Source organism: Uranotaenia lowii, chromosome 3 (genome assembly GCF_029784155.1).
Source record: "Uranotaenia lowii strain MFRU-FL chromosome 3, ASM2978415v1, whole genome shotgun sequence".
Lineage (NCBI taxonomy): Eukaryota > Metazoa > Arthropoda > Insecta > Diptera > Culicidae > Uranotaenia > Uranotaenia lowii.
In genome coordinates, this window is record NC_073693.1 from 173,221,353 (window position 1) to 173,246,555 (window position 25,203).

General features: G+C 37.0%; 1 protein-coding gene across 1 annotated transcript in view; it reads right to left on the reverse strand.

Annotated features, from left to right (window-relative positions):
* LOC129752853 (cell adhesion molecule Dscam2) overlaps positions 1-25,203 on the reverse strand; it is a 507,703-nt gene that overhangs the window by 148,054 nt on the left and 334,446 nt on the right. Inside the window, exons 3-4 of the mRNA XM_055748639.1 lie at positions 13,174-13,335; positions 12,948-13,094 (exon numbers count right to left, since the gene is read on the reverse strand). Coding sequence (XP_055604614.1) covers positions 12,948-13,094; positions 13,174-13,335 — 309 coding nt within the window. The remainder of the gene's footprint in view (positions 1-12,947; positions 13,095-13,173; positions 13,336-25,203) is intronic.

Here is a 25,203-nt window from a genome sequence, read left to right on the forward strand (position 1 = left end):
ATGTAGTACCTACCTCGGACTCATAGTTGAAACAAACAGGAGATTTATTATACGAAGATTCTTGCCTATTTACATTCTACTGTTTGGAATCTACATAAATTAAGTTCCGTTGAAATTTAATCATTGCATCAGGTCTAAACTCGGTTTATTCAGAATTCAAATCTAAAAATTTTATGATAGATACCAACGGGCGGAGCCCGAGTCCCATAGTTTTTATCAAAAAGAATTATTTTCCTATGCAATCTAACAATTACTTTTGATCGAAACTTGATAGCTTCTTCCAAAACCATAATTTTTAGAACAATTTGTATTAACTTCTGCGTTAAAAAATCAGCGATCATCACCCTCAGTTAGTTCTGTAAGTGAGAGGTAGTTGGCGCTGCATGTCAAATAGTTTTGCTGCAAATCGAAAATAGGGTGGTTTTGGCCATAAGCAGTACGGTGGAGAGGTCTTGAAAGAATCTGACGTTGTCGAAGTGTTCTCGTTGGTACATAAATATTAACACGTTGTAGAATGTAAGTCAATGGTCAATGGTCAATGTGTCAAATGAGAAACCTTGCCGCAGTTCGATGCGATGCTTTTCGAGTGAATTTAGAAATTTCAGAACACACCTTTACTCATACGGCGGGAGTTGGATCGGGTCATTCCAGAGAAGACGTAAAGCGTATCTTAAGAATCATCGTTGAACTCGTTCAAGACGGTGGCATTGTGAGCTTTGAGCTGGAGCCCACACCTGGACGGCGTACTTTAGTATGCTACGTACTGAAGCACAGTATGTGGCTATATGTAAGTATGTGGTTGTGCATAAACGTCATCAAAATCCTTGGTGTTCCAACTCAGTATGCAGTACTCCAGTATGCTACGTACTGAAGTCTATCAATGGCCGATGTCAGCTTGAAGGGCCAGACAGACGGATCTTTTGGAAAATCTTCAGATCATCGGCGTAAAGGTGTATATCGGAATGAAGTGTTGAGCACAGGTCATCCACGAAGATTATAAACAGCAAGGGTCCGAGATGGCTCCCTTGAGGAATTCCAAAAAGTGTGGCAAACATTTGCGAACGCGTGTATCGTATTCTGGGAATCCTGGTCGATTCAACTTTGCAACCAGTATATTGTGTGGCACACGGTCGAAAGCTTAGGCAAAGTCAATATAAACTTAATCCACCTGGCAACCTTCCTCCATACTTTGATTCAGTGAACTTACGTAAATAGCACATCCAATTGCCTTTTTTTGAGGAATCCATGTTAATATTCCGAGATCAAAAGTTTTACAGAGGCATACACTCGCTCATGCATCAGAATTTCGTAAATCTTTGGTATTGATTTTAAAATCGATATTGGCCGATAGTTTTCCACGCTGTGAGCATTTCCAGATTTGTGAATTTGTGTAATAAGTTATTAGCAAAAGAACGTGTCCCATTTCTAAATGAACTATGTTTTATGCTATTTTTTATTTCCAGATAAAGCTGAACATTTTCAATATTGTAGAGAAATGAATCCAACTTAGATGAAATTTCAGGGACTAGATAAGGGAAAATTGATGTTGAAAAACATGCGAAAAAAATTCGCCTTGTCTCCCGGTGAGACTTGAACCCACATCTTGCGCCTCTCCGGGGCCCATGTATTAACATTCTACTACAGGAGACCAACCTGGCGTATGAATATTATACTGGTTGAGTGTCGATGTCTATCGGAATGAAGTGAATAGTTCTCCCATGTGATCATAATCATTTTTCCTGGTCTATTTCTATTCCCATCTTTTCATCTTACGGTAGTTGGACTCAAATTTGGATATTTTAGGCACGGCAAGATTTGCATTGCCTTCTCATATACTGCACGGGTTGTCAGTTATGATGAGAAATGATGCGTTTGCCGTATTTGGATATCCAACCAAATTCGGTGTTTGGCACCGCCTTATTTTCTATTTTTAAACTGTGACCCAAAGATGGGTCTTGACTCAAACATTCAGTCAGCGAAACTTTTTTTGTAGAGAAATGAATCCAACTTAGATGAAATTTCAGGGGATAAGGGAAAATTGATGTTGAAAAACATGCGAAAAAAATTCGCCTTGTCTCCCGGTGAGACTTGAACCCACATCTTGCGCCTCTCCGGGGCCCATGTATTAACATTCTACTACAGGAGACCAACCTGGCGTATGAATATTATACTGGTTGAGTGTCGATGTCTATCGGAATGAAGTGAATAGTTCTCCCATGTGATCATAATCATTTTTCCTGGTCTATTTCTATTCCCATCTTTTCATCTTACGGTAGTTGGACTCAAATTTGGATATTTTAGGCACGGCAAGATTTGCATTGCCTTCTCATATACTGCACGGGTTGTCAGTTATGATGAGAAATGATGCGTTTGCCGTATTTGGATATCCAACCAAATTCGGTGTTTGGCACCGCCTTATTTTCTATTTTTAAACTGTGACCCAAAGATGGGTCTTGACTCAAACATTCAGTCAGCGAAACTTTTTTTGTAGAGAAATGTCCAACTACCGTAAGATGAAAAGATGGGAATAGAAATAGACCAGGAAAAATGATTATGATCACATGGGAGAACTATTCACTTCATTCCGATAGACATCGACACTCAACCAGTATAATATTCATACGCCAGGTTGGTCTCCTGTAGTAGAATGTTAATACATGGGCCCCGGAGAGGCGCAAGATGTGGGTTCAAGTCTCACCGGGAGACAAGGCGAATTTTTTTCGCATGTTTTTCAACATCAATTTTCCCTTATCTAGTCCCTGAAATTTCATCTAAGTTGGATTCATTTCTCTACAAAAAAAGTTTCGCTGACTGAATGTTTGAGTCAAGACCCATCTTTGGGTCACAGTTTAAAAATTTTCAATATTTTTCTAGTTTTAGAATGAATGTGTAATGCTAATTTCTTTAAAGCTGAAGAAGCTGAATGTTTTTTTTTTCTAATTATATATGAGTAACTTTTACAGTTTACCATGTTTAACATAATAAAAAGCTGAATCATCTGATCATATTTTTCGATGAGCATAAAGTTAGTTTTTTTTTGTCCCATCATGACATTCAATTTGCACCAAATATGTTCTTTAGTCGATATTAACTTACATACATAATTATGTGTTCTTGTTATACAAATTGATAAAGACCTCGTTCTTCTCTCTCTGGAGCCACCTTTTCGTGTTTTTTTTTCAAACTCTCGACTTCCCGTGCATTTATTTGAAGATTTGGGAAACGAAAGATAAAGATAAAATAGAATAAAAAAAGCAGCGGCAGTCTTCGCACTTTCATCTGTCAACCATTTAAACGCTTCGTTTAACTTAGAGCGACAACGACGGCTTGTTTCTGGAGTAGATACTTGAAAAGGCACCACTGTCTGTGTATTCGGAAATCTTGTTCCATGCAGTTGTGCCCTGCGTTGAGAATGGTGGGCCACCGACAAAAAAAATGATTTAACGAAAACAAACAAATCGATTGTACGAGAATAAGTATACATTCCTCATAACACACAATCGGAAAGTATTTAAATTTGGTTGTAAAGTAATGCCTGGATGAGTCTGAGTAAGCCTTGATAGCAAGTAAAATAGTACAGGAAGTTCCCTAAAAGTGTCTCCATTTTGTGGTGAACCACTCTAAAAGTTCAACCAAATGGTGGGAGAAAGCCTGACTGCCTGGCTGCCTGCCTCTGATGGTCTCTCTGTCCGTCCGGTGTCATTTCCGCTTGAAGTAAGGCTCTGAAGTTGAGAATGTTTGTGACATTTCTGAAATAGCTCTCTGCGTCCGATGTGGCGCTGAACCAAGCAATTCTCGATGTGTATGACCAGTTGTATGTACCTACATTTGAACATGAAATTTTGTCGCAGGATTTACGTATCGCATAGTGCGAATAATGACTTGGTCTAACCATGAAAATGATTCGTTTCATAAATACATAGTTCGGTCTCGGTCAATGGCCAATGCAATGGCTTATGAAATTTTACTTGCTGTGAAGTAGTTAAAAAATTACTGTCTAAACTATCAATATTTAAACAAAATTCAGTTAAATGAAACTCATTTTAAACATTCAAAAAAACACAAATTCGAAGAAATTTTATTGAATTTCACTATTTTTTATTTCAGCAAGAGAAAACGCAGGCTCAAATAAAAATGTGTGCAGTAAGGATATTCGAATGCCCGACGAAAGATGAAGCGAAATTGTTTCCAACATGAAATGCAATGCTATGTAGGTTTTCCACTTGAGGGCAGACTTCTGCAAAAACTTGAAAGTATACTGCACTACTGTTCAGTCAACATCTCGAAAATGTATTGTTTGCAGTATTTCTTCTTAGAGCTATTGAATTTCGGTTCGGTTCGGTTTTGTATGCTCAAGAGATAGGTCCTAGTAGAAATCAGCAGAGTGGTGGTGGTGTAACGGTTTTGGAAAATGGGAAACTTTCCGGGCTTTGAGCAAGTTTGAGGGCGGCGGATGCATGGTGGAGATTTATTTGCCGATCCATCATAACAATAGGATTAAGCTTTTGGGGAAGCGAACCTACTTAGAAGGAGCAGTGATTCGGTAAGCGTTTTGTCTTTCTCGGCAAACGGTAAAGATTTTCCATCTGAAGTGTGCAATCGAAACTGGGTTAGTGTTTTGATTGTGCACAGCTGGGTAGATATGGATACAATTACCGGGCCATTCAGCCTGAATAAGAATCAGTTGGGTAGGAGGAACAGTGCAAAAACTTGTGATTCAATTTAGAAAATGCTTCATTCACTTTTTACAAAGTGGAAGAGGATGCAATTGATCGCGTGTGATTAAAAACAAATATAATACTGCTAATCAAAATTCAAGCGCGTGACATTTGGGGAAAGGTTTCCTGAATGGGCCTATCGGGTTAAATGACCCTACGGCCATTTGACGAAATGGCTAACAAGACAACATATCTAATCAATGCATTTTGAAGGTAATACGCTTTAGACATAAGGCAAGAAAGAATTTGATGAATAAACCAACTCAAAAAAATTTAAAAACTCATACAAGGTTTTGATACCTTTTGATGTAATATATTGACTTCTAAAAATTATGCTTAAAGAAGCTCAAAACAAAAAGTTTGGTGGTTTTTGTTTCTTATTCTAACAAACCTTACAAGTAAAACGAATTTAAGCTATTATAATGGTTTCATAATGATTGGAAAGTGGAATAAGAGAGTGTTATTGTATGCCCCCATCATGTTGGTAAAATGCCGCTACCCTTAAATAACAGGTTAAATAGAATGAATATATGATTTTTATCATTAAAACTTCAAATTTAAGCTCTAATTAACACCTTTAGAGAGAATTGAAGATCTCAAAACAGATTTGATAAAGTTCTTGTGGATGAATTGCCTCCATAATATGGCAACCTTAACTTCTGTTTTATTCTATAAAATAATAGAAGAAATAGATTTTTATAAAACGTCAGCTTTGTCGAATGAAAGATATCAGTTTCTAGCATTTCCAATGAAATTATACGGAAATATTGTCAAAAAACAGAAATTTTGCCTAAAACATAAATAGGCTCATTTAGCCCGCACGGTTTGAGGTTCGGCAATTTTGACAACAGTTATAATAAAATCGATTTCTCAAAAACTGAAGGAGATTTCAACATAAAAATTACTCCAATGTATAGAAAACAGATGCCTGCTTATGTGTATACAGTTTTTGTACACATATTCGATGCAATATTTGAGAAAATCAGTATTCTTCTTAAAGAGCGCATATAGCCCGCTCCTCACCTTTATAATCAAACTGCAGCAAAATGAGAGCTGCAGCTGGAGTTTCGAATTGCTACACAAAAATAACTTAAACTAATATTCTGAATCTTGATTTGTGTTAAAGGTCTGATAATTTTAATCTGTTTCTTTAAGCTCCGCTCTAAAAAAGGAGGGTTCAAAATAAATCGTACGCAAACAATCCAACTAATAGAATATGGTTGTTTTTGCTTGATATGATCTGAATTTATGCTAAAAAACTGATAAGAGAGGCCACCCCCCCCCCCCCCTCCATCCTTTCCTTCCCACTGCTGAATGGAGATCGTGATTTTTAATAATCATACCCATTTTTTTTTCGTTCCCAAAAATCTTCTTGTATCAAGTATTGTTCCATTGGTTGATAATTTTTTATGCTTTACAACAAGATTTATATGGAACTCTCTCCTTTCTTCTCCTCTCTACACTGTTAAGCGTAAGGGTCTATAGTAATCTTTTAACCAAGTAACTTTCTATGACGTATTTGTTTCCGTTAGTTGGCTTCGTTAGCATAAACTGAGAACTTATGCTAGAAAAAAATGTATTGGTTTCAACCCCCTCCTCCTATGTATGTACCTACTCACTGAAAGGAGGATGGTGCGTCAGATAATTATAGAATCATACCAAAATGATTTTCCATGTTAAGTTTTGTTCATTTCTCGGATTTTGTGAAAAAAAAATTAAATGTAAGCTTTTCTCTTCCCTTCCTTTATTTCCAATTCTATCATCCAACTGCAAGAAAGGAATTGTTTGACATAAAAAAAAAATTCGTATTGAAATACCATCCCTTGTCAAATTTGGTTTAATTTGCGATGTAAATTCTTGAGTTATGCATAAACTTGAAAGGAAGTACCAACCCACTTCCATTTGCCCCATTGAATGGAGGGGTGAGAACTGAATATTCATGAAAATTATTTTTTGTACTCAAAAAATTTTTGATACCAAGTTTAATTTCATTTGCTCTTTTAATTCTCAAGTTATGCAAAAAAAATGTATGGTAGCCCCCCTTTCCCCTTTATATCTTTCCGCTGAAAAAATGTGGAGCTTCAATTATTAATAGAAACATTTCTCGTATCCAAATACCCTCACATGCCAAACATGGTTCAAATTTACTCGATCAGATCTCCAGTTATACTGAAAATTGTAAGGGAGACCTCTTCTCCCCCTTTTCATCCACCTTTTTGAAGGATTGAGGGATACCAAATATTCAAAGAAGCATTTCTCGTACCCAAATATCGTTCCATGCCAAATTTGGTTCCATTTGCTGTTGTAGTTCTTGAGTTATGCAATAAAAATTGTATGGAACTGCCCTTCTTCTTTCCTTTCTCCCCGCTGGAAGAAGGAAGGGGTCTCAAACAATAATTAGAACATGTCACGTTCCCAAATATCCGCCCATGCCAAATTTGGTTCCAATTGCTTGATTAGTATTCGAGTTATGTAGAAATTAAAAAGAGGGCCCCTCCTCTTTATATCTCCCTACTGGAAAGAGGGAGGGGTTTCAAATAATCATAGAAATATTTTTCGTATCCAAATACCTTCCCATGACAAATTTGGTTCCATTTGCTTTATTAGTTTTTAAGTTATGTAAAAAAATATGAAAGAGGCTCCTCTCCCTTTCAACTGCGAAAAGGGAGGGGTCTCAAATAAGCATTGAAATATTTTTCGTATAAAAATACCTTCCCATGCCAAATTTGGTTCCATTAGCTTGATTATTTCCCCCGTTATTTGAAAAATTGTAAAGTAGGCCCCCTCCCCCCTTTATATCACCCCACTGAGAGAAGGGAGGGGTACCTTACATTCATGGAAATATTCCTCGTTCCCAAATACCACCCCAAGCCAAATTTGATACCATTTGCTTGATTGGTTTTCGAGTTATGCAAAAAATTGTCTTTTATTCGGGAGGCCCCTCCCCCCCTTCATGAGAGAGGGCGGGGTCTCAGACCATAATAGGAACCTTCCCCTGCCTTCAATACCCCACCCTGCCAAGTTTCACTCAAATCGGTTCAGTAGTTTTCGAGTCTATAGGGAACAGACAGACAGACAGACAGACAGACAGACAGACAGACAGACAGACAGACAGAAATTCATTTTTATATATATAGATAGATAGATAGATAACCATTTGGGCCAAAAAAAAATTCAGAAAAAATCAACTGTTCATGAGTTTTCAAGTCGACAATGAAGAATTTTCGAGGCGATTGTGTAAAGTTATTTTTACCATGTCTTCCGGCATTGTAGATATCTCATATACACGTTAACTTAAAAATCTGAAAAAATATGCAAGATAGTCCTTTTCATAAGGGGGCATCCATAAATTACGTAACGCTCCTAGGGGAGGGGGGAGGGAGTAAGTTCTAGCGTTACGAATTGTGACATAGGGGAGGGGGGGGGAGGTATGCTCATCGTTACGTAACGATTTTTTTCCTAAAACATTTCAGTTTAATCGCAGCTTTTTTTATATCATGCAATTTTTGCTAAATGATAAGCAAACTAAAATCACCTTAAAATTTGTAAGCATTAACAAGATTGAAACTGGTTTGTAACCATTCCTATTTAAAGATTCTAAGATAGACTAAACGTGTATTGGATATCCGTGAAATAACCGTTGGAAAACCGAATATTAGGTACATTCACCCTCAAGAACTCAATCCAATCTTAAGACGGAAATTTTACTATTTTTTTCTCAATTGATTTTGATTATTCCGATCAGCTATTTTGGTTATTCTGACGAATATTACTAAGTGGAGTATGTTTTGCATAACAAGTTATGCTGCTTGAACAAAATAAAGTAAACAAGGTAGATTACCAGTTAACAAGCACAGAGCAACTCGTAATAAGACAATAAATTTATTTTATCAGAGAGTTATCATCAATCAACCTTCGAAAATCATGAGAAGATGGGGGGGGGGGGGGGGGTGTAACTGTCAGCGTTACGTAATTTTCATAGGGGGGTATGTCGAAGCGTTACGATTTGTGACATACGGGGGGGAGGGGGTCAAAAAAGTGTGTTTTTTGCGTTACGTAATTTATGGATGCCGCCTAACCTACACAACGTTACTAAAATTTTGCCAATCAAAGCTCTGGTAACGTAGCTATCACCGAAATAAAGTGCCCGGATACTAAATGATCATACCTTTATGTATGTCGTGACCGGGAATCGATCTCATGACTGTTTGCTTAGAAGACTTGAACGCTATCCTCTAGGTACGGGCGGCGGCTTAAAAAGGACAATCCTCTCCAACGACAAAACTGAAAAATAATTATCAGGTGTTTATTTCTTCATGGAGTTCTTTTATTTTAATATTTTATGCTGTTTTGAAGGAATTTAGCTTCTAATATTATAAAAGAAAGAACACATCAAATTTATAATAGCCTAAGTGTTACGAATAAGATTATGAATAATTTTGCAACCATCCCCTACTGTGCCGGCTTAGGAGAAAAACTAGCCAGATATCTAAGGCAATTTGATATTAATGTTGCTTTCCAGCCATTAGACAAAATAAAAAACGTAATTTTCACAAAAACAAAAGATAAAATTCCAAAAAATAAAAACATTAATGTGGTCTACGAAATAAAATGTGGAAAGTGTAAGAAATCATACGTTGGTGAAACTAGCCAGTTTTTAGAAAAACGAATCAAACAACATAAAACAAATGTATCAACGAAACAAATGAGCACTGGTTTAGCACAACACAGCTTAGAAACTGGTCATGTTTTTGATTTTGAAAACACCAACATTTTAGAAAGAGTAGCAGGATATAACGCAAGAATAACTACAGAAACTTTTTACATAAAACTAAGAGGGGACAACAATGTTGTAAACAGACAACGGGATTCATGTAATTTTAAAACAGCATACGACCCCGTCATTTCCAAATTAACACAGACACTGACACACAAATGTAAACGAAAACCAAAACAAACTGAGCCAGAACAAATTAGTATGGACGAAAGCCAGTAATTTGTAAGTTTGAAATCAAAAATTGTAATTGTAGTATTAAATTGTAATTTAAAATATATTTTAGTGTCCACTGAAGAGGAGCGAACGCCAAAGTAGCTCGAAACGTCTGGACAACTGGTAAAAAACAGTTTTTAATTTGTAAAACTCGCCGAAAAACGTCGATTAAATTCAACAACATATTATGTTTGTTACCGCAGGGGTTGAAGAGATGATATCTGTTAAGTCTTCGAAGGTTTCGGAAGTGATTTCAAAGATAAGCTGGTTACCTTTGATGTTTCACGAACTTAATTTATTTTGAACTGATGAACTACATTTCATTTTCTGGCCTTTTATGTTCATTTTCGTCCAGACTCTACTTTCATAAATGTTCTAGGTCTCAATTTTCCTTTATTCAGTCGTCCAGACTCTAGGGGTACTGGGTCTCTTTTCTTTTGTAGACCTTAGGGTCTGATGAGATCCCTTTTCTACCAATCTCCTTATTCAAATCTCCACGGTGTTGCGAGTGATTAAGCGGTTCGAGAAACGATTGACCATTAGAGTGCCCCAAATGACCCGGCTTTTGAAAAAGTCAAACGCTGCAGGCTTAAATTGATCCTTGGCTTAGTACAAGATCTCATGTCAAATTTGGGCCAGATCGGATCACGGGAAGGGGTCGCTCAACGAGCGTGAAGTTTGTATGGGATTTCGAGCCATTTTGTTCGGGAGAATCATGAAAAGCCAGTTTTTTATCAATATCTTTGGTTTCCGACGACCGATTTCTTTCAAAAACGGGTTTTCTTAAAGCCTAAATTATGAAAAATATTTCATCCGAAGACTGCATTCCGATGAGAGTTAAGATAAAAAAGTTATTAAGCTTCAAAAATGGGATAACTTTTTTGACGGTGGTATTCAGCACTGTTAATGAGGCGTCAATATGTTTGATGAATCTCACTCATATTGGTCACCCGAATACAGATTCACTATTGTAATGTTTTGAAAACCCCTTGTACCGTTGCTATAATTTCAATCTTAAATGTTGCCAGTTTGCCATTGTTTCTTTGTAACCATTTGTATAACTTGAGCGGGAAAAATTGTAATTATTAATACGAATGAAATGAATGTCCTCTTTCCTTTTAGTCACGAACTAGAAAAGTTGTCTTTAATTTTGCTTCCTGAAAGTTTTCAAATGGTCCAGCCACAACAATGTTCGACCGCCTCGACTCATTAACAGTGATGAATACCATCCTTAGAAAAGGTAGCTCATTTTTGAAGCCTAAAACTTTCTTATCTTAACTCTAATTGAAATGCAGTTTTCGGATGAAATATTTTTCATAATTTAGGCTTTAAGAAAACCCGTTTTTGAAAGAAATTGGCCGACGGGAACCAAAGTTATTGATGAAAAACTGGTTTTTCATGTTTCTCCCGAACAAAATGTCTTGAAATCCCATACAAACTTCAGGCTCGTTGAGCGACCCCTTCCCGTGATCCGATCAGGCCCAAATTTGGCAAGAGATCTTGTACTAGAACTAGGATTAATTTCAGCCTGCAGCGCATAACATTTCACAGGTTTTGAATTTCCCATACAATTTTGGGGCAGTCTATTGACCATCGATCGGAAGCCCAGACGTAAAAGAAAAAGTATTCCGTACAACACCAAAAATCACAACCGCGTAGTTGGGGCCTTCAACCGAAACCCGAACGCCACCGTTCGGGATGTGGCTAAGAAGCTGCACCTAAGCTGTTCCAGCGTATACCAATACGCTTGAAGAATACTCCAGAAGATTCTATGTTCAGAAAGTTCAGTTACTAGCATGTTCCATTATAGAAAGTTCCAGAATATTCCATTACTATTCAGCATGTTCTACCATAGAAGGTTCCAGAATGTTCCATACCTATATCATTGTATTTCCGATGTTTTTAGAAAGTTCCATCATAATTCCTTAGAAGAATCGAGAATATTCTATTCGTAGTTTATTGGTATAATTCCGTCGTTTCCAGAACATTCCATTATAAATACAGAGTCGAGTAATTTGTGAGTTAGTATTATTCTGCATTTGAGTGAGTATTGTTCCAACCTTCAGTGAGTACAAGTGCATCCTCAAGTTCGTGTCCTAAGTGAAAATAAAGAATTCGAAAATACAAAAGTGTGGTTTTGTGAATCCAATTACCAAGAAAGTTATCCCTATCGACATCAGTGAACCAAGATTTCCTATCAACATTTGAGCTTTCCTGTAACGGAACATAAGCCGAAGTTTTGTTCAGAAGGCCAAAACTAAGGCTGGGCTTCGAACGTTCAAGGTACAAAAGGCCCCTAATCGTGACGAGAAGCATAACAAGTCCACCAAATCCCGTGCCAGTAAGTTGTACCTCAACATGCTGACGAAAGTTGAATGCTGCATCATGGATGTCGAAACATATGTGAAGGCCGACTTCAAACAGATCCCTGGCAACCTATTTTTCACGACCAAGGATAAGTTCAGCGTTCCGAAGCATGTCCGCACTCAGAAGATGTCCAAATTTGCGAAGAAATTCCTGGTTACTGGGCGATTATGAAGCAGCACCTTCTTGAACGACCTGAGGTGGTGCAGGCAGTCGAGGAACTGAAGAAAGTATGCGTTTACATGCAAAAAACGGTTGATTCACAGGTTGTGCAGAATCTTATGGCCGGGGTTAAGGCCAAGGTGCGGGCATTTGCGTATGGAAAGTAAATATAATACGAGTTAAATGGTATAATGAAGTTTAATAGTTATTTTTCAATCCCTGAAAATTTCCCCGAGAAAAAAATCTTATTCTTATTCCCGAGAAAAAAAAAGTCTGTTCTCAATGAGTACTGCGACAAGAATGTGACGACACTGTCATGGTAACGATGTATATGGAGAAAAAAACTTTACTTGGACTACTTTTGCAACGTTTCTTTCTCATCACCTCTCTTTCCACCACATTGGGCAAACACAACCTAACAACCTGAACTAGACCGTCTCAAGCGTAGCTGCTCGACCATCTCAGCTTTTCGTGTCAACTTGAATGGAAGAAGCACCCTCCCAAATAAACGCACTTCAATCAATCAATCAATCAAAATCGTTTGAGAATAGCAACCTAAAAAGCCTCTCATCCCTAAAAATGAAATATTTGGAACTAACCTCAAATTTTAAAATGACCTTATACGCTTTCATCATTTTGTAGATACTGTGAAACTATTATATTGAATAGGCATGTAAATTGAAATATTTTACAATCTTTTAAAACGTACTTACCACTCATTCGAATTTTCGCTGAATTACTCGTCACCACCTGCCGCGTCAGTTTGTGCATCGTCCTACACCGGTACGATGGGTATCGATCGTTGTACTCTAGGTTGTGAATTAGAAGCTCGCCAGTGGGAAGTAAGTGATATTTTCCATCTGTGTGTGTGTAAAAAAAGCGGAAAGGTCTGTTAGTGAGCATAAAACAGTTTCAACGCAATTAAGTGAATTCGCTTACCTCCCTGCAGTGAGGGATAGATGTAGAAGGCAGGTTCCTGCACCCAAGACACCACCCGTACTAGCTCCTTAACAAAATTAGGCACTACACAACGCAGGATCGCCGTACAACCGCGGGATGCTGCTAACACTTCGACGTCAACTTTGTACGCCTGAGCCACCACTAGAGTTAGATGGAGGAGGGAGAAAAAAAAAAAGATTACACCATTAATGCATGTCAACGTGATTAACAATTTGAATTAAATTCCATCAACTTTGGCGACAGGGCCAGAGATGGAATGCTGAATCATGGGATTGCATCAGAGCGCTGGCTGCCGTTTATTCATTTGATTTGTGGTTTTTCATTTCCGGTGATTCTCAATCGCAATATTTGTGTGATCCAAAAATGTTTCAAACTTGCCAGGAGTAAAATCTATTGAATATTCTGTTTTAAAAATTATACTTATTACAGGTTTCAACCCTTTCGATAGTTATTTAAATTTGCGAACTGCCGATGAGCGACCAGACTCGTCGGAATCATGTACATCATTCATTCTGAGAGAAATGAGTTTGTGAGCAGATTTTCAATCTTGTCGCATCGGGGAGGAAAGACATCGCGAATATCGTCGCTAGCAAATTCAAACGGTAGGAATTCCTTCCAACAAATTAATTCCTGTGAAAAGCTTTTCCCGCTTGACTCAGTCTATACTTAGGTATAAGACTTCCATCAGTAAGACGGAAAACTTCGGCATGAACTGTACTATGCTTTGAGTTTCTAGTTCTCGCTCTAACGAGAATCTACAAGAAGTACAACAGGCAGCTACGGTGTAATCGTTTTAGGGCATTATAGCACCTCGGATCTTCTTTAACTATTCGCGCGCCACTACTCACGAGCAAGTCGTGTTTCGCTTGAGAGACGGTGGGTGGGTGCGAAAATGTAAACGATGATTGGAGTTGAGAAGTTACGTTGATGTTTTTCTGGATTCGCAGATGAAAAAATTCTTCGAAACCGTTGCAACGCGTTGGTGAGATCATTAAAAGATTTTTGCCAACCCTGTCTTGGCCTTTTTATTTGATGTTTGATGAAAACTTTTAAATGTGTCTTAATAGAAAAAAAAATCTGCTGATAGTAGAGATAAAAAAATATTGAATTTGCAAATGAATTCAAAAGGGTGAAAGAGTTATATTTTAATAGAATAGATGCGAGTATACCATCTATTAACCTTTATCAGATTAAGAGTTTTAATTTTAAACTATATGAAGTAAATAAGGCTTGTAACGTTTTACAGGTCTAGCCAAAACAGTTTATTTATAAAACAAGCAAAATGTATACAGATTCACTTTTTGCATTCCACGACCTTCTTGATTTTCAATTTTCAGTCATTGGTATTATTTATACCCATAAAACAGTGAGCGAAATAAGAAAAGTACCACTATGTGTTTTGCTTGTTAAAATAAAAATGATTGAAAATCACCAAAATTTTCTTCTACAATTTGTTTTGAATTGTTCAACGGATAAATTAAGCATAAGTTTACTTTTTTTGGACGTTGCAATTGGCGTTGAGAACCAAAACTAAACTAATTCCAGAAATTTACTGTGCAAAAGTGAAAAATAATGCTTCTACGAATTTTTTGAATCGATAACTGCATTAAGTTTTCTAGAATTTCAAAGGTTTTCAAAGATTTTAAAATGGGGTTTTAAGAGATGTTCCTCTAGCGTTTAAGAATTTGATATTTGAGCAATAATACTTTATCAAACTACTTGATTTCTTCATAAACATTCATTAGTATGATGCAAAGTGACGAAACATAGATTTGAGGCTAAATTTGAATAAAAAAAACAGGCTTCATAATTCAAAAATACTAATGTTTTAAAATAGTCAAGTCATAGATGGCAGCACTATTTTGCAATTAAAAAAACTTGATGCCCATTTTCGAATATCTGGGATTAATTCAGGTGTGCTGGATGATTTTGGTCAAGAAATAAATACTTGGTACCGTGTGAACGCCTTGGAAATTCTAGGATCACAAAATTTAAAAAAAAAATACAAGTTCATCAAGGTCACTGGAAGTGAATTTCTTGGACCGATAATCAGTATAATTTAGTACTTTTCAATGGAGCTCGATAGACCAGACGACTAGCAGTATCATTGGTATGATTTGAAATTGAGTCGGAAGTTTAGATAAGCAGGAATTTTGGCGGTGGTATATTCTTGTGCTGGTGTTTTTTTTTGAAAATCTGGAAAAGCTTTCTGCAGCGTGAACTCCAAAAAATATGTGTTGAAAAACTACCTCGAAATGATGAGTATGGGCCTAAATAACCCTGTGAAATCAATTTTGAAACTTCATTTGGTTTTAACTGCAAGGTAGTGCTGCCATCTATGGCTTCAAACTGGAAAAAGCGAGGTTTACTGGAAAAAATCTAAGTTTTTGAATTCCAACCTGTTTTTTCTGATTCAAAATAAACCCAGAATGTTTGTTTCGTCATTCCACGTCATTTTAATGTATAAAGTAAGTAGTTCGGTAAAGAATTACAGCTCAAATATCAAATTCCTTAGTTCTCGAAGAGCATCTCTTAAAACCCCCTTTTAAAATCTTTGTAGATCTTTATAATTCTAGAAAACTCCTCAAAATGCAGTTATCTATTCAAATAATTCGTAGAAGCATTATTTTTCACTTTTGCACAGTAAATTTCTAGAAATAATCTTGTTTTTGTTGAAATGCGCAAGTGGTACTATTCTTATATCGCACCCTTTTTTTCCATAGTTTTGGTCCTCAACGCCAATTGCAACGTCCGTGATTTTCAATCATTCTTATTTTAACAAGCAAAACACATAGTGGTACTATTCTTATTTCGCTCGTTGTATAACTATAAAAGTTACCGGTTATTTTTTTAAATGTGCTTCTTGTAAAGGGTAATTTTGTACAGCCACCTTGTCCACCTTCTTCGCCGCAGAAAGCCAGTTTGCCTTGAACTGCTGCTCGTCCTTAGCAGTTTTTTGGTATTCTTTAGGTTCCGCTTGACAATAGCCCAGTATTTCTCAATTGGGCGGAGCTCTGGCGTGGTGGGAGGGTTCTTGTCCTTGGGAACCAACTGCACGTTGTTGGCGGCGTACCACTCCATGGCCTTTTTACCGTAATGGCCAGATGCCAAATCCGGCCAAAACAGTACGGAACAACCGTGTTTCTTCAGGAAAGGCAGCAGACGTTTATTCAAACACTCTTTCACGTAAATTTCTTAGTTTGACAGTCCCGGAAGCTATGAAAATGCTGCTTTTCAAGATGGCTTGCCAAACCAGATATTTCTTTGCGAACTTTGACAGCTTCATGTGCTTGAAAATATCTGCTACCTTTCCCCTTCCTTTTGCCGTATAAAACTCCTGTCCCGGAAGCTGCTTGTAGTCGGCTTTGACGTAGGTTTCGTCGTCCATTACCACGCAGTCAAACTTCGTCAGCATCGTCGTGTACAGCCTCCGGGATCGCGCTTTGGAGGTTTCGCGTATTTTGTTTATCATTGCGATTTGGAGTCACTACCTTCTTGTAAGTCGATAGTCCGGCTCGTTTCTTGGCTCGATGCATGGTTGTAGACGATACACCCAGCTTATTTGCGGCATCTCAGAGAGAGAGGTTAGGGTTTCGCTTGAATCCAGTGATTGAAATCCTCACCAATTTTCTCTTCAGAGGCTCTCAAAATACACGCTTTGAAGCCTCGCATAGTAATACAGGAGACGATACATATACATTCATTCAAACCCCCCCCCCCCCATGAGGAGGATCTGCTTTGAGAGACACTATTCGTTTGCTGCCCCGAACGAACTCTCTCAACGTTCGGTTGCTACATGATGCATGAAGAAGACGAGGCTAACATAGGACGTTGTTGAATTTGAATAACTCCAGCCGATAGCTGTCGTTGAGGAGAACATCTTCAACCTCGCCGCAAAAGTTGAGGCAACAACGACAACAACCGAACTTATTGAATTGCATAGGCCCGCAACGTACGGAGCAAGGAGGGGGGAGGAAAAAGAAACGAAAACACTAGCTGCCTGCGTGCGGTTGCTGTGCAATAATAGCAACAGCAGAAAAACCTCGGGTATTCGATCCAGGCACAAACGAAGAGACTCGGGTTTGCTGTGCCTTTTGAATTCGGTTCCCTAAAAAATGTAACAAGAGATGAGTGAGAGACATTCGTTTGGTTTTTTGGATTCTCTGCCTCGAATGTATAGGGGAGAATGAGGATACTTGATCCCTGGGGATACTTGATTCCTTAGCTATATCTCAAAACTGGAATGCCTTACAAAGATCAAATGTTCTAGAAAAATGTGCCAAAATGAGCAAAATAACAATGCTTGCAGTTTAAAATTTTTTTAAAAAGTAATTGTTTGAGTAATTGAACTTTGTTTGAAAAATTTCACAAAATGTAGCTTGAAGATCTTTTTTCATCACTTTAAAATGTTCCTTACATGGGAAAATTATGAAAAAAATATTTGTTCCAATGTATCAATCGTTCGAGCGTAAAATGAACTTCATAATGCATATTTTCAAAGCAATGGAAAACTCTCAACTTTTTTCAGAAAAAGTTTTCTAAAATGTTGATTATGGGTACAATTGATCCTCTAGAGTTGGGTACAATTGATCCCCCTTCCAAACGGCATATTCTGTTTCTGAATTGATCGTTATGATTGCTGATAACGAAATTACTAATATTTATCCAAAAACTAATAATTATATCAAACAATAGTCTGAAGAAAAGAGCAACAATAAATAATTTTCTCTTAATTATGAAAAATAGCGCCTGTAAGTATGCAATGTTATTAGCGTTGAGACAAAGTTATAGAATTTTCTTCTTATGTCTGCTATAAATAGTGAAATGAGAACAAACATGACCAAAATAGTCAATTTATAACAGATGGTCGGCTAGCGGGTTCAGCGATGCTGAGATTCCCCCCTCTATGCCTTAGGGTCGGCTTAAGCTACAGACGATTCGGCTAGCCAAGAAAACACTTCGATTCGTTTTGAAACCTCCCACGTTTATTTAAGTTGGTCTTGGGTCGTGTACACTGGGGACTGCGTCCCACCCCTTATAGCTACTTCCTACCTCGTAACTCGGAACCACTGGCTTATGCTGTTGTGAGGGCACCTTCTTCCTTGAACCGGACGCCTGGTCGTAGCCCCTCCGCGTCCACAACGTGGCTCGGCGATCGTGCAGGTTACAGGAGCTGCACTATACTGCACTGAGTTGGCTGTCGGTCGGCGATTCCCAAATACAACTATAAGGCGGTTGTCGGTCGATGCTCCGGTCTACAGACTAGGCGGCAACTAAAGCTTCGACGATGATGTTCCCGACGCACGGTATGTTGACGGACCGATGCGTCGTTCTCTCGTTCGTAGCGGGCCCTTTTGTACGAGTGGGGCCTTGGCCGTAGCGCCGGTGAGTGTGACTGCAGCGCACGGACCTGGGTTCGATTGTAATGGCGGAGTCTAGGCCAAGCCTCGAAGCGGGGAGCACACCTTCGATTCAAGGTAAAACCTCGGGGTCCTGGAGAAATCGAAATGGGGTTTTAGGTTGGCGTTGAAGAACGGTGGTCACTGCGGTTACGGGGTAGAGGTTCGTGTTTACCTGGATATCCTAATATAATCGGTGTATTCCGGAATTTTATTCTTCACTACTAGACACTGTTTTCGGCACGCTGTCTACGATGTGCTGTTGTAGTCGATGGTAGTGAAAATGGCCGATTTTCGGCAGGTCTTTGATCCCGTAGCCGCGTAAAAAGTTCTTAGACGTCACCGTTCTTTCGCCCCATTTCGATCCTCAATTCGCTTCGCCTTTTCGCCGCGTTACACTACCGCCATCTGGTAGTGAGGTTGCGAAGCATGACGTTGAGCTCTGCTGTCAGGTTGGTGCTTAGGGGTTTGGGGCGAACTTCGACGTAGGTCAGCTTCTCCACAAGCAAAGAATCTTCTTGGCACATTTAAAGTTTACACGAACCAAAATTCCAACAAACACTGACATCACTAACCGAGCACTTGTTACAAATTAACATTCTATCTTGAGGTTTTGTTTGATTTTTATACAAGGATTAGGGCTTCCTGAATAAAGGATCAAGTCTCCTTCAATTGAGGATCAAGTCTCCCCTAACTTCAGAAAAATCGCAATTTTTTTACTCCCACGAAAATGCTTCTAGTTCATCAACGGGTTCAAGTATCGTTCTAATTTTTGGAGCATAGAAACTTGAAGTTGCAAGCTGTCAGAAAATGTCAAAGACGGCGAATTGTTAATTTTTTTCCTAAAAGATATGGTGAAAATAAGAAAAGGGGATCAAGTATCCCCACTCTCCCCTATTGCTCCGTGAAGGCGGGCCATGTTGAGAGCGTATGCATCATCGGTTTTGTCGTTTTCGCTGCCTCAAAGCAACCTTTGCTTCCGAGTAAAGCGTTGAGCGAGAGAAGGTTGATCAATTCATTCTCAACCAAATACAACCACTGCTTGAAACTACCGGCAACTCTCTTTGTCGTCTCAGCGGCTTCCGGCACCTTCAAAATGAGGGGTGTTCAGGTTTTTTAAATGCAAAAATGAAAGAAACACGTCAAGTTGATATTGACCAAATTTTGACCGTATCACCATTTAGGTTGATTAATGGAATTTTACCGAATTTGCATAAAATTTTGTATGCAACTCGTTGCAAAACTAGATTTCAATTTTACTCATATTTTTCATGAACGCTCCCTGAAAGCCCATTAAAAATTCCATTAATCAAATTCATTCTACTTGCGGAATGTCGCTTTACCTATCTTGTATTTTTTTCTGACACACCTCTACACGCTTTAAAATATTAGAAATGTTGTAATATACCATAAACTGGGAAAGCTTTATTCACCTTTAATCATTTTACTCGAACATTTCTAAATATTATCAAAAGGTTCCTTTTTCGAAACACCTGAAAGTATTAAATACTTTCTGTAATAAGGAAAAACATTATGAAAATTGATTGCAGGGCTTTCGAGTAGTTCAAACTTAATTTTCAAATCAATAATGATTTCATATTTTGATTGCTAATTATTTTTCATTACAATACCTTAAAGAAAATCAATTCCAATCAAACTCAAAATTTTTATTCCTAATAAAATTTTGATGATGGAGTAAGGATATTCGATAGTAACAATCTCGACTTAGAACTGATATAAAAACCTCGAAAACTAAACCCAGGTTCAGAATTCAGCTACAGTTTTGCAAAATTTCTTGACTTGTTGATAGTAATTTATTTCTGAAAATTGAATTTCAAATAAGATTTAACTCATTTCAGAAGTTCTGGTTCCATCTCATTAAAATCGAAATTGTATTTGTGTTTTCATATTTCGGATTATATTTCCGCCAGTCTAGGATTCTTGATTTTCGGTTTGAATCATCATCAAAAACTGAAATGAAAAGCTGTGTTTGAAATCGTCGTTTAAATTCGGTTTTGAGAATGTCTCTCCAAAATTTGATTCATGATTTTTAAACTTTTACGCATTTTTTTACATTTAGTTAATATTTTTCCGAATTAAAAAAAAAACAACTTTGATATCATTCTGAGTATTTGTTTTCAGATTCAAAGTTCATGAACTTTGTTCTTATGCAAAATTCAAACATAACAAAGCTTACAAATGGCGATATAGATTCATCATTCAAAATTGTTAGTTTTATATAGATTTGCAAGTCGGATTAGCAATACATAATTGAAATGAAGAATACACATTGAACCCCGTAACATCCGAATGATAATTTTGGATTCATGATTGAGGACTTTGAAAGTGATTTCAATTCTTGGTTTATATTTCTAAATTCAGAAACTGTTTCTATGTTCATTTTAGGAAACATATTGAAATTTCGAAACAGATTGAAAATTCAAATTTTTAAATCAGGCTCAAGACTCAGATTCAGCTCGAAAACGAGTTCCACAATCAAAATTAAATTTTCGAGATGATTATTCCGGTAAAGAATTAAAATTGCGAGAGAACGCATGATTATACCTAATACGGACTGTTAGTTCGTTTGAAACATTCAGCTCGAAATGACAAAAATTTAGTAGAATTTGGGTTCATTTTGCTAGTTTTGTCTTATGAAAAACTTATGAACTTATGAATGAATATTTTAGAGAACTTTTTTTGGAAAAAATGAGAATTTATCATTGCTTCGAAAATATAGTATTTCATAGTTTTTCGCATTGCAGATATTGTTTATGATTTTAGCAAGCCTCAGTAATCACTTTTTTTTATCTCCCACACTGATATTTGAAGAAGTGTTTATGGTGTTGCATAGCTCCAGGGCTTAAAAATTCTTATAAAATTTAGATTTTTATTTGTAGACTTCCTGCGAAACTTGGAAGCCCTATTTTTATGTAATCATTTTCAAGGTCGTTAAAGAATGGCAAAGGGAAAGCTCAATTGACTTATTTGGGTCATATAAGTTCTCATCTTACAATTTACAAGTTTAAGAAAAAGAGAATTCTAGAATTTTATCTTCAACCCTATAGTCATTTCATACTAAAAGGCGCTATTTTCTAATTTTTAGACAATATCAAATTCTTGAGTCCTTTTTCCGATGCTATTAAAGTATTAATTTTTGAATGAAAATTAGTAGTTCCGTACTAAGCAATGATCACTATGTGTTTAGAAGAAAAATAAACCTTTTGCACTCTAGGGATCAATTGAAAAGTTTACGTGTTCAACATTTTCACAGTTATTGCTTTACAATGCGTTCGGAACAATCCCCCGTAAAAAAATCATCAAAAGCAAGATCCACTACTGATAAAGAGCTACTAGCTGCCGCAAAAGTCGCTTTTAATAGAAAATCAACTCCGAAATCGAAGATCCCGACCTTCATCAACTTCCAACGGGGAGAAACATTGAACCCCGGTCCTAGTTCTGCTTCACCAAATGTGCTAAGGCATCGAAAAAGGCCTTCAAATATTCCTGCGCCACCCCCGGTCTCTCCACACCTTCCGAACTCATCAACATACCAGAACAGTAACACGATGACGACAGTGCCACCTGCTCATCCATACGCTACCTTCAATCAGCCATTCACCGCACCTCTAGTTGCACCGTGCTGTCACCACGACCCATCGGCATTATATTTCAACCCGGTAATGTATAACAACCCATATTTTCTGCCGAACCGACGCGTGCCTATGTAAGCACTAGCCCCTCTGTATTTATAAACCAAGCGGATCATGTTACCATTCGTTCGCGCGATCACCCAGTTATCAATAATAAAGAAATTGTGGCATATTGCCAAAACTTTAACAGAATGCGAAGCGCATCTAAACTAAACACAATTCATAAAAATTTAGTAGCAAGTAATTATACTATCATTTTGGGAACCGAAACAAGCTGGGATGATAGTATAAAAAGCGAGGAAATTTTTGGATCGCGTTACAATGTCTACAGAGATGACCGAAATTTCAATTTGTCTGACAAGAAATCAGGCGGAGGCGTTGTAGTAGCAATAAGCTCTGCTTTCGATTCTGAGCTCATTGAAATAACTAAGCACAAAGAATTTGAGCAGGTGTGGGCAAAAGCTCAAATCTTCAAGGAAACTCATATTTTTGGATCGATCTACTTTCCTCCAGAATATGCCAGTAAAGATTATTTCCAAAAGTTTCTACTGAGCATAACAGAATTATTCAAAAGCTTCCAACCCGAATTCAAAATTCACTTGTATGGCGATTTTAATCAATCGAATCTACAATTTTTACCCGATGAAGATAATGAAGCAATCCTTTTACCGATTTTTGGAGATAATGAAACATTACAATTCCTTTTCGACAATCTTGCTACCTTATGTCTTAACACTAGAAAGACCGGCAAATTGAATATACCTATTCGGACCGTGACCAGTCAAAATGACTGGTAAAAGGAAAATTTTTTATATCATAATATTTTTAACTTTTTTCTTTTGAAATGGTTTTGTTATTTATTCGATATCATTTTTGTTATAAAATGGAAATATTTTTTCACCATGGGTGCACGGAATCACCTCAATTTAGCATAGTTGACGAATGTGTGTATGTCATAAAATGAATATTTCAAATAATTATCAAAAAATCAAAACACATTATCAATCTAATTGTAAAATCATGTTAAGTAGAGCAATTTACCATGGGTGCACGGATTCACCGCTTTTCATCCAAAATCAATTTTTTTACATGCTAATGGTAAAGAATAAAGACTTTTATAGATTCAAATAAAAATGTGTGTTATATACATGGTTTTTCACTATGAGTGTACGGATTTACCGCGATTTAATCAAATATTGGACTTTTTGCAAATTTAAAAAAAAGCATTTTTACAAATCTTAACTAAACCAAAGTCGAAACCATGTCTTTCATGTTCAGACATAATGATTTAGATAACGATTTTTATTTAAAGTTCCTTTTTTTCATTCCTGGAAATAAAATATTTCAATTTTATCATGAAATAATAAATTTATTTATTTATTTTTACAAAACAGTTTTTTGCAATCGTACATTTATCTTATAAGATCTGATCAACATCCAAGAAATTGGAAAACGGTTACCATGGACCGAGTGAGTTTTAGGGATTATATGCATCAAGTTATGTCGTGCGACGGGAAACAATGAAAATAAAAATAATGAATCAACATTGTTAAATGTACACGTTGATTTATTTTTCCTTAAAAGTTTTTGGATTGACAAATATTGCATTTCAAATACCTATCATATCAAACTCAAAAATATTTTGTGTTCTGAAGTAAGTTGAAAACTATTTCACTCTATATAATATACAACGGCGAATTTGCAGCCATTCCGTGCACCCATGTTGGAATATCCGCATCCGATGTGGTCTATCAGATAGGCTGGCGCGAGTCTGGTCTAGGTATGCCAGGCGTACTGGGATCGATTCGTTGTATCGGCAAGAAAATTCTTGGGTTCAAACCCCATAAGTTGCCGACAGGTAAGATGTGTTTCCTCTTAAAATAAGAATGTTCAATCAGTTGCCAGCTGGCCAGGTATATACACGGGTGCCGGAATACCTGTAAGTGAACTTCCATTGGAAATTTGTCGAGCCTAATAATCTAAGAATGCATGTGAATACATACTTGGGCAGAAACTGTGGTGTATCCGTGCACCCATGGTGGATAACCAACATATAAGAATATATCGTGCACCCATGTTGAAATATCATTTAAATTATTCAGTTTCATAGCTGATGTCTTCAAATTTGAATAAATAAGCACTCAATTCATAATAATTTTACTCATTCTTGTTTAGTATAAAACATATTTATCACCTAAAACTACTCGATTACTCGAATTGACATGTATTAAATCTAACATAACTTCTACAAATATTGAAGAAATTTCGCCAAATTTTGACAGAAAGTTCGATTATAGTTGAGCAACAAAACAGACCAAAAAAATTGGGAGTCAAGTGCTTGGAGCGCCTCACAGTGGCCAATCCGAGAACTTTTTCTTCAAATCTTCACGACTTCGCATTGAAAATCAATAATTTCATAACGAATGACACACTTCTGCCCACCATAAATCAACTAGGACTCATTGTCTTGAATGTAGCTTGCAAATGAAACCAAATGCAAGCGAAAATAATTTATCTTGTTTGAGTTATAGGGTTGTGAATTTTACCAGTCATTTTGACTGGTCACGGTCCGAGTGTCCATGGCAAAATTTTTCTCGCTTACTAAAAGAGCTAGTGAAATAAAAAATTCACAGTTTTGTAGAGATTCAAAGTTCATGAAAAGTAGTATTTTTTGCGAATTTTTAAAGCGAAGTATGCAAAAGATATTCAACAAACAAAGTGTCCAACCAGTCATTTTGACTGGTGCGGTCTTTCTAGTGTTAATCAAATAAATCATGTGAAAAATGCCTGCAATCGCTATCTCGATTTACTGTTTTCAAACTTGACTGATGACTTTTGTATTTTGGAAGCTACTAATCCAATTTGGAAAAATGAGATCTTTCATACAGCTATCGAATTTTCAATTATATGTTCTGACAACAAAGGAATACCAGAATACGAATATGAGGAGACCCTTG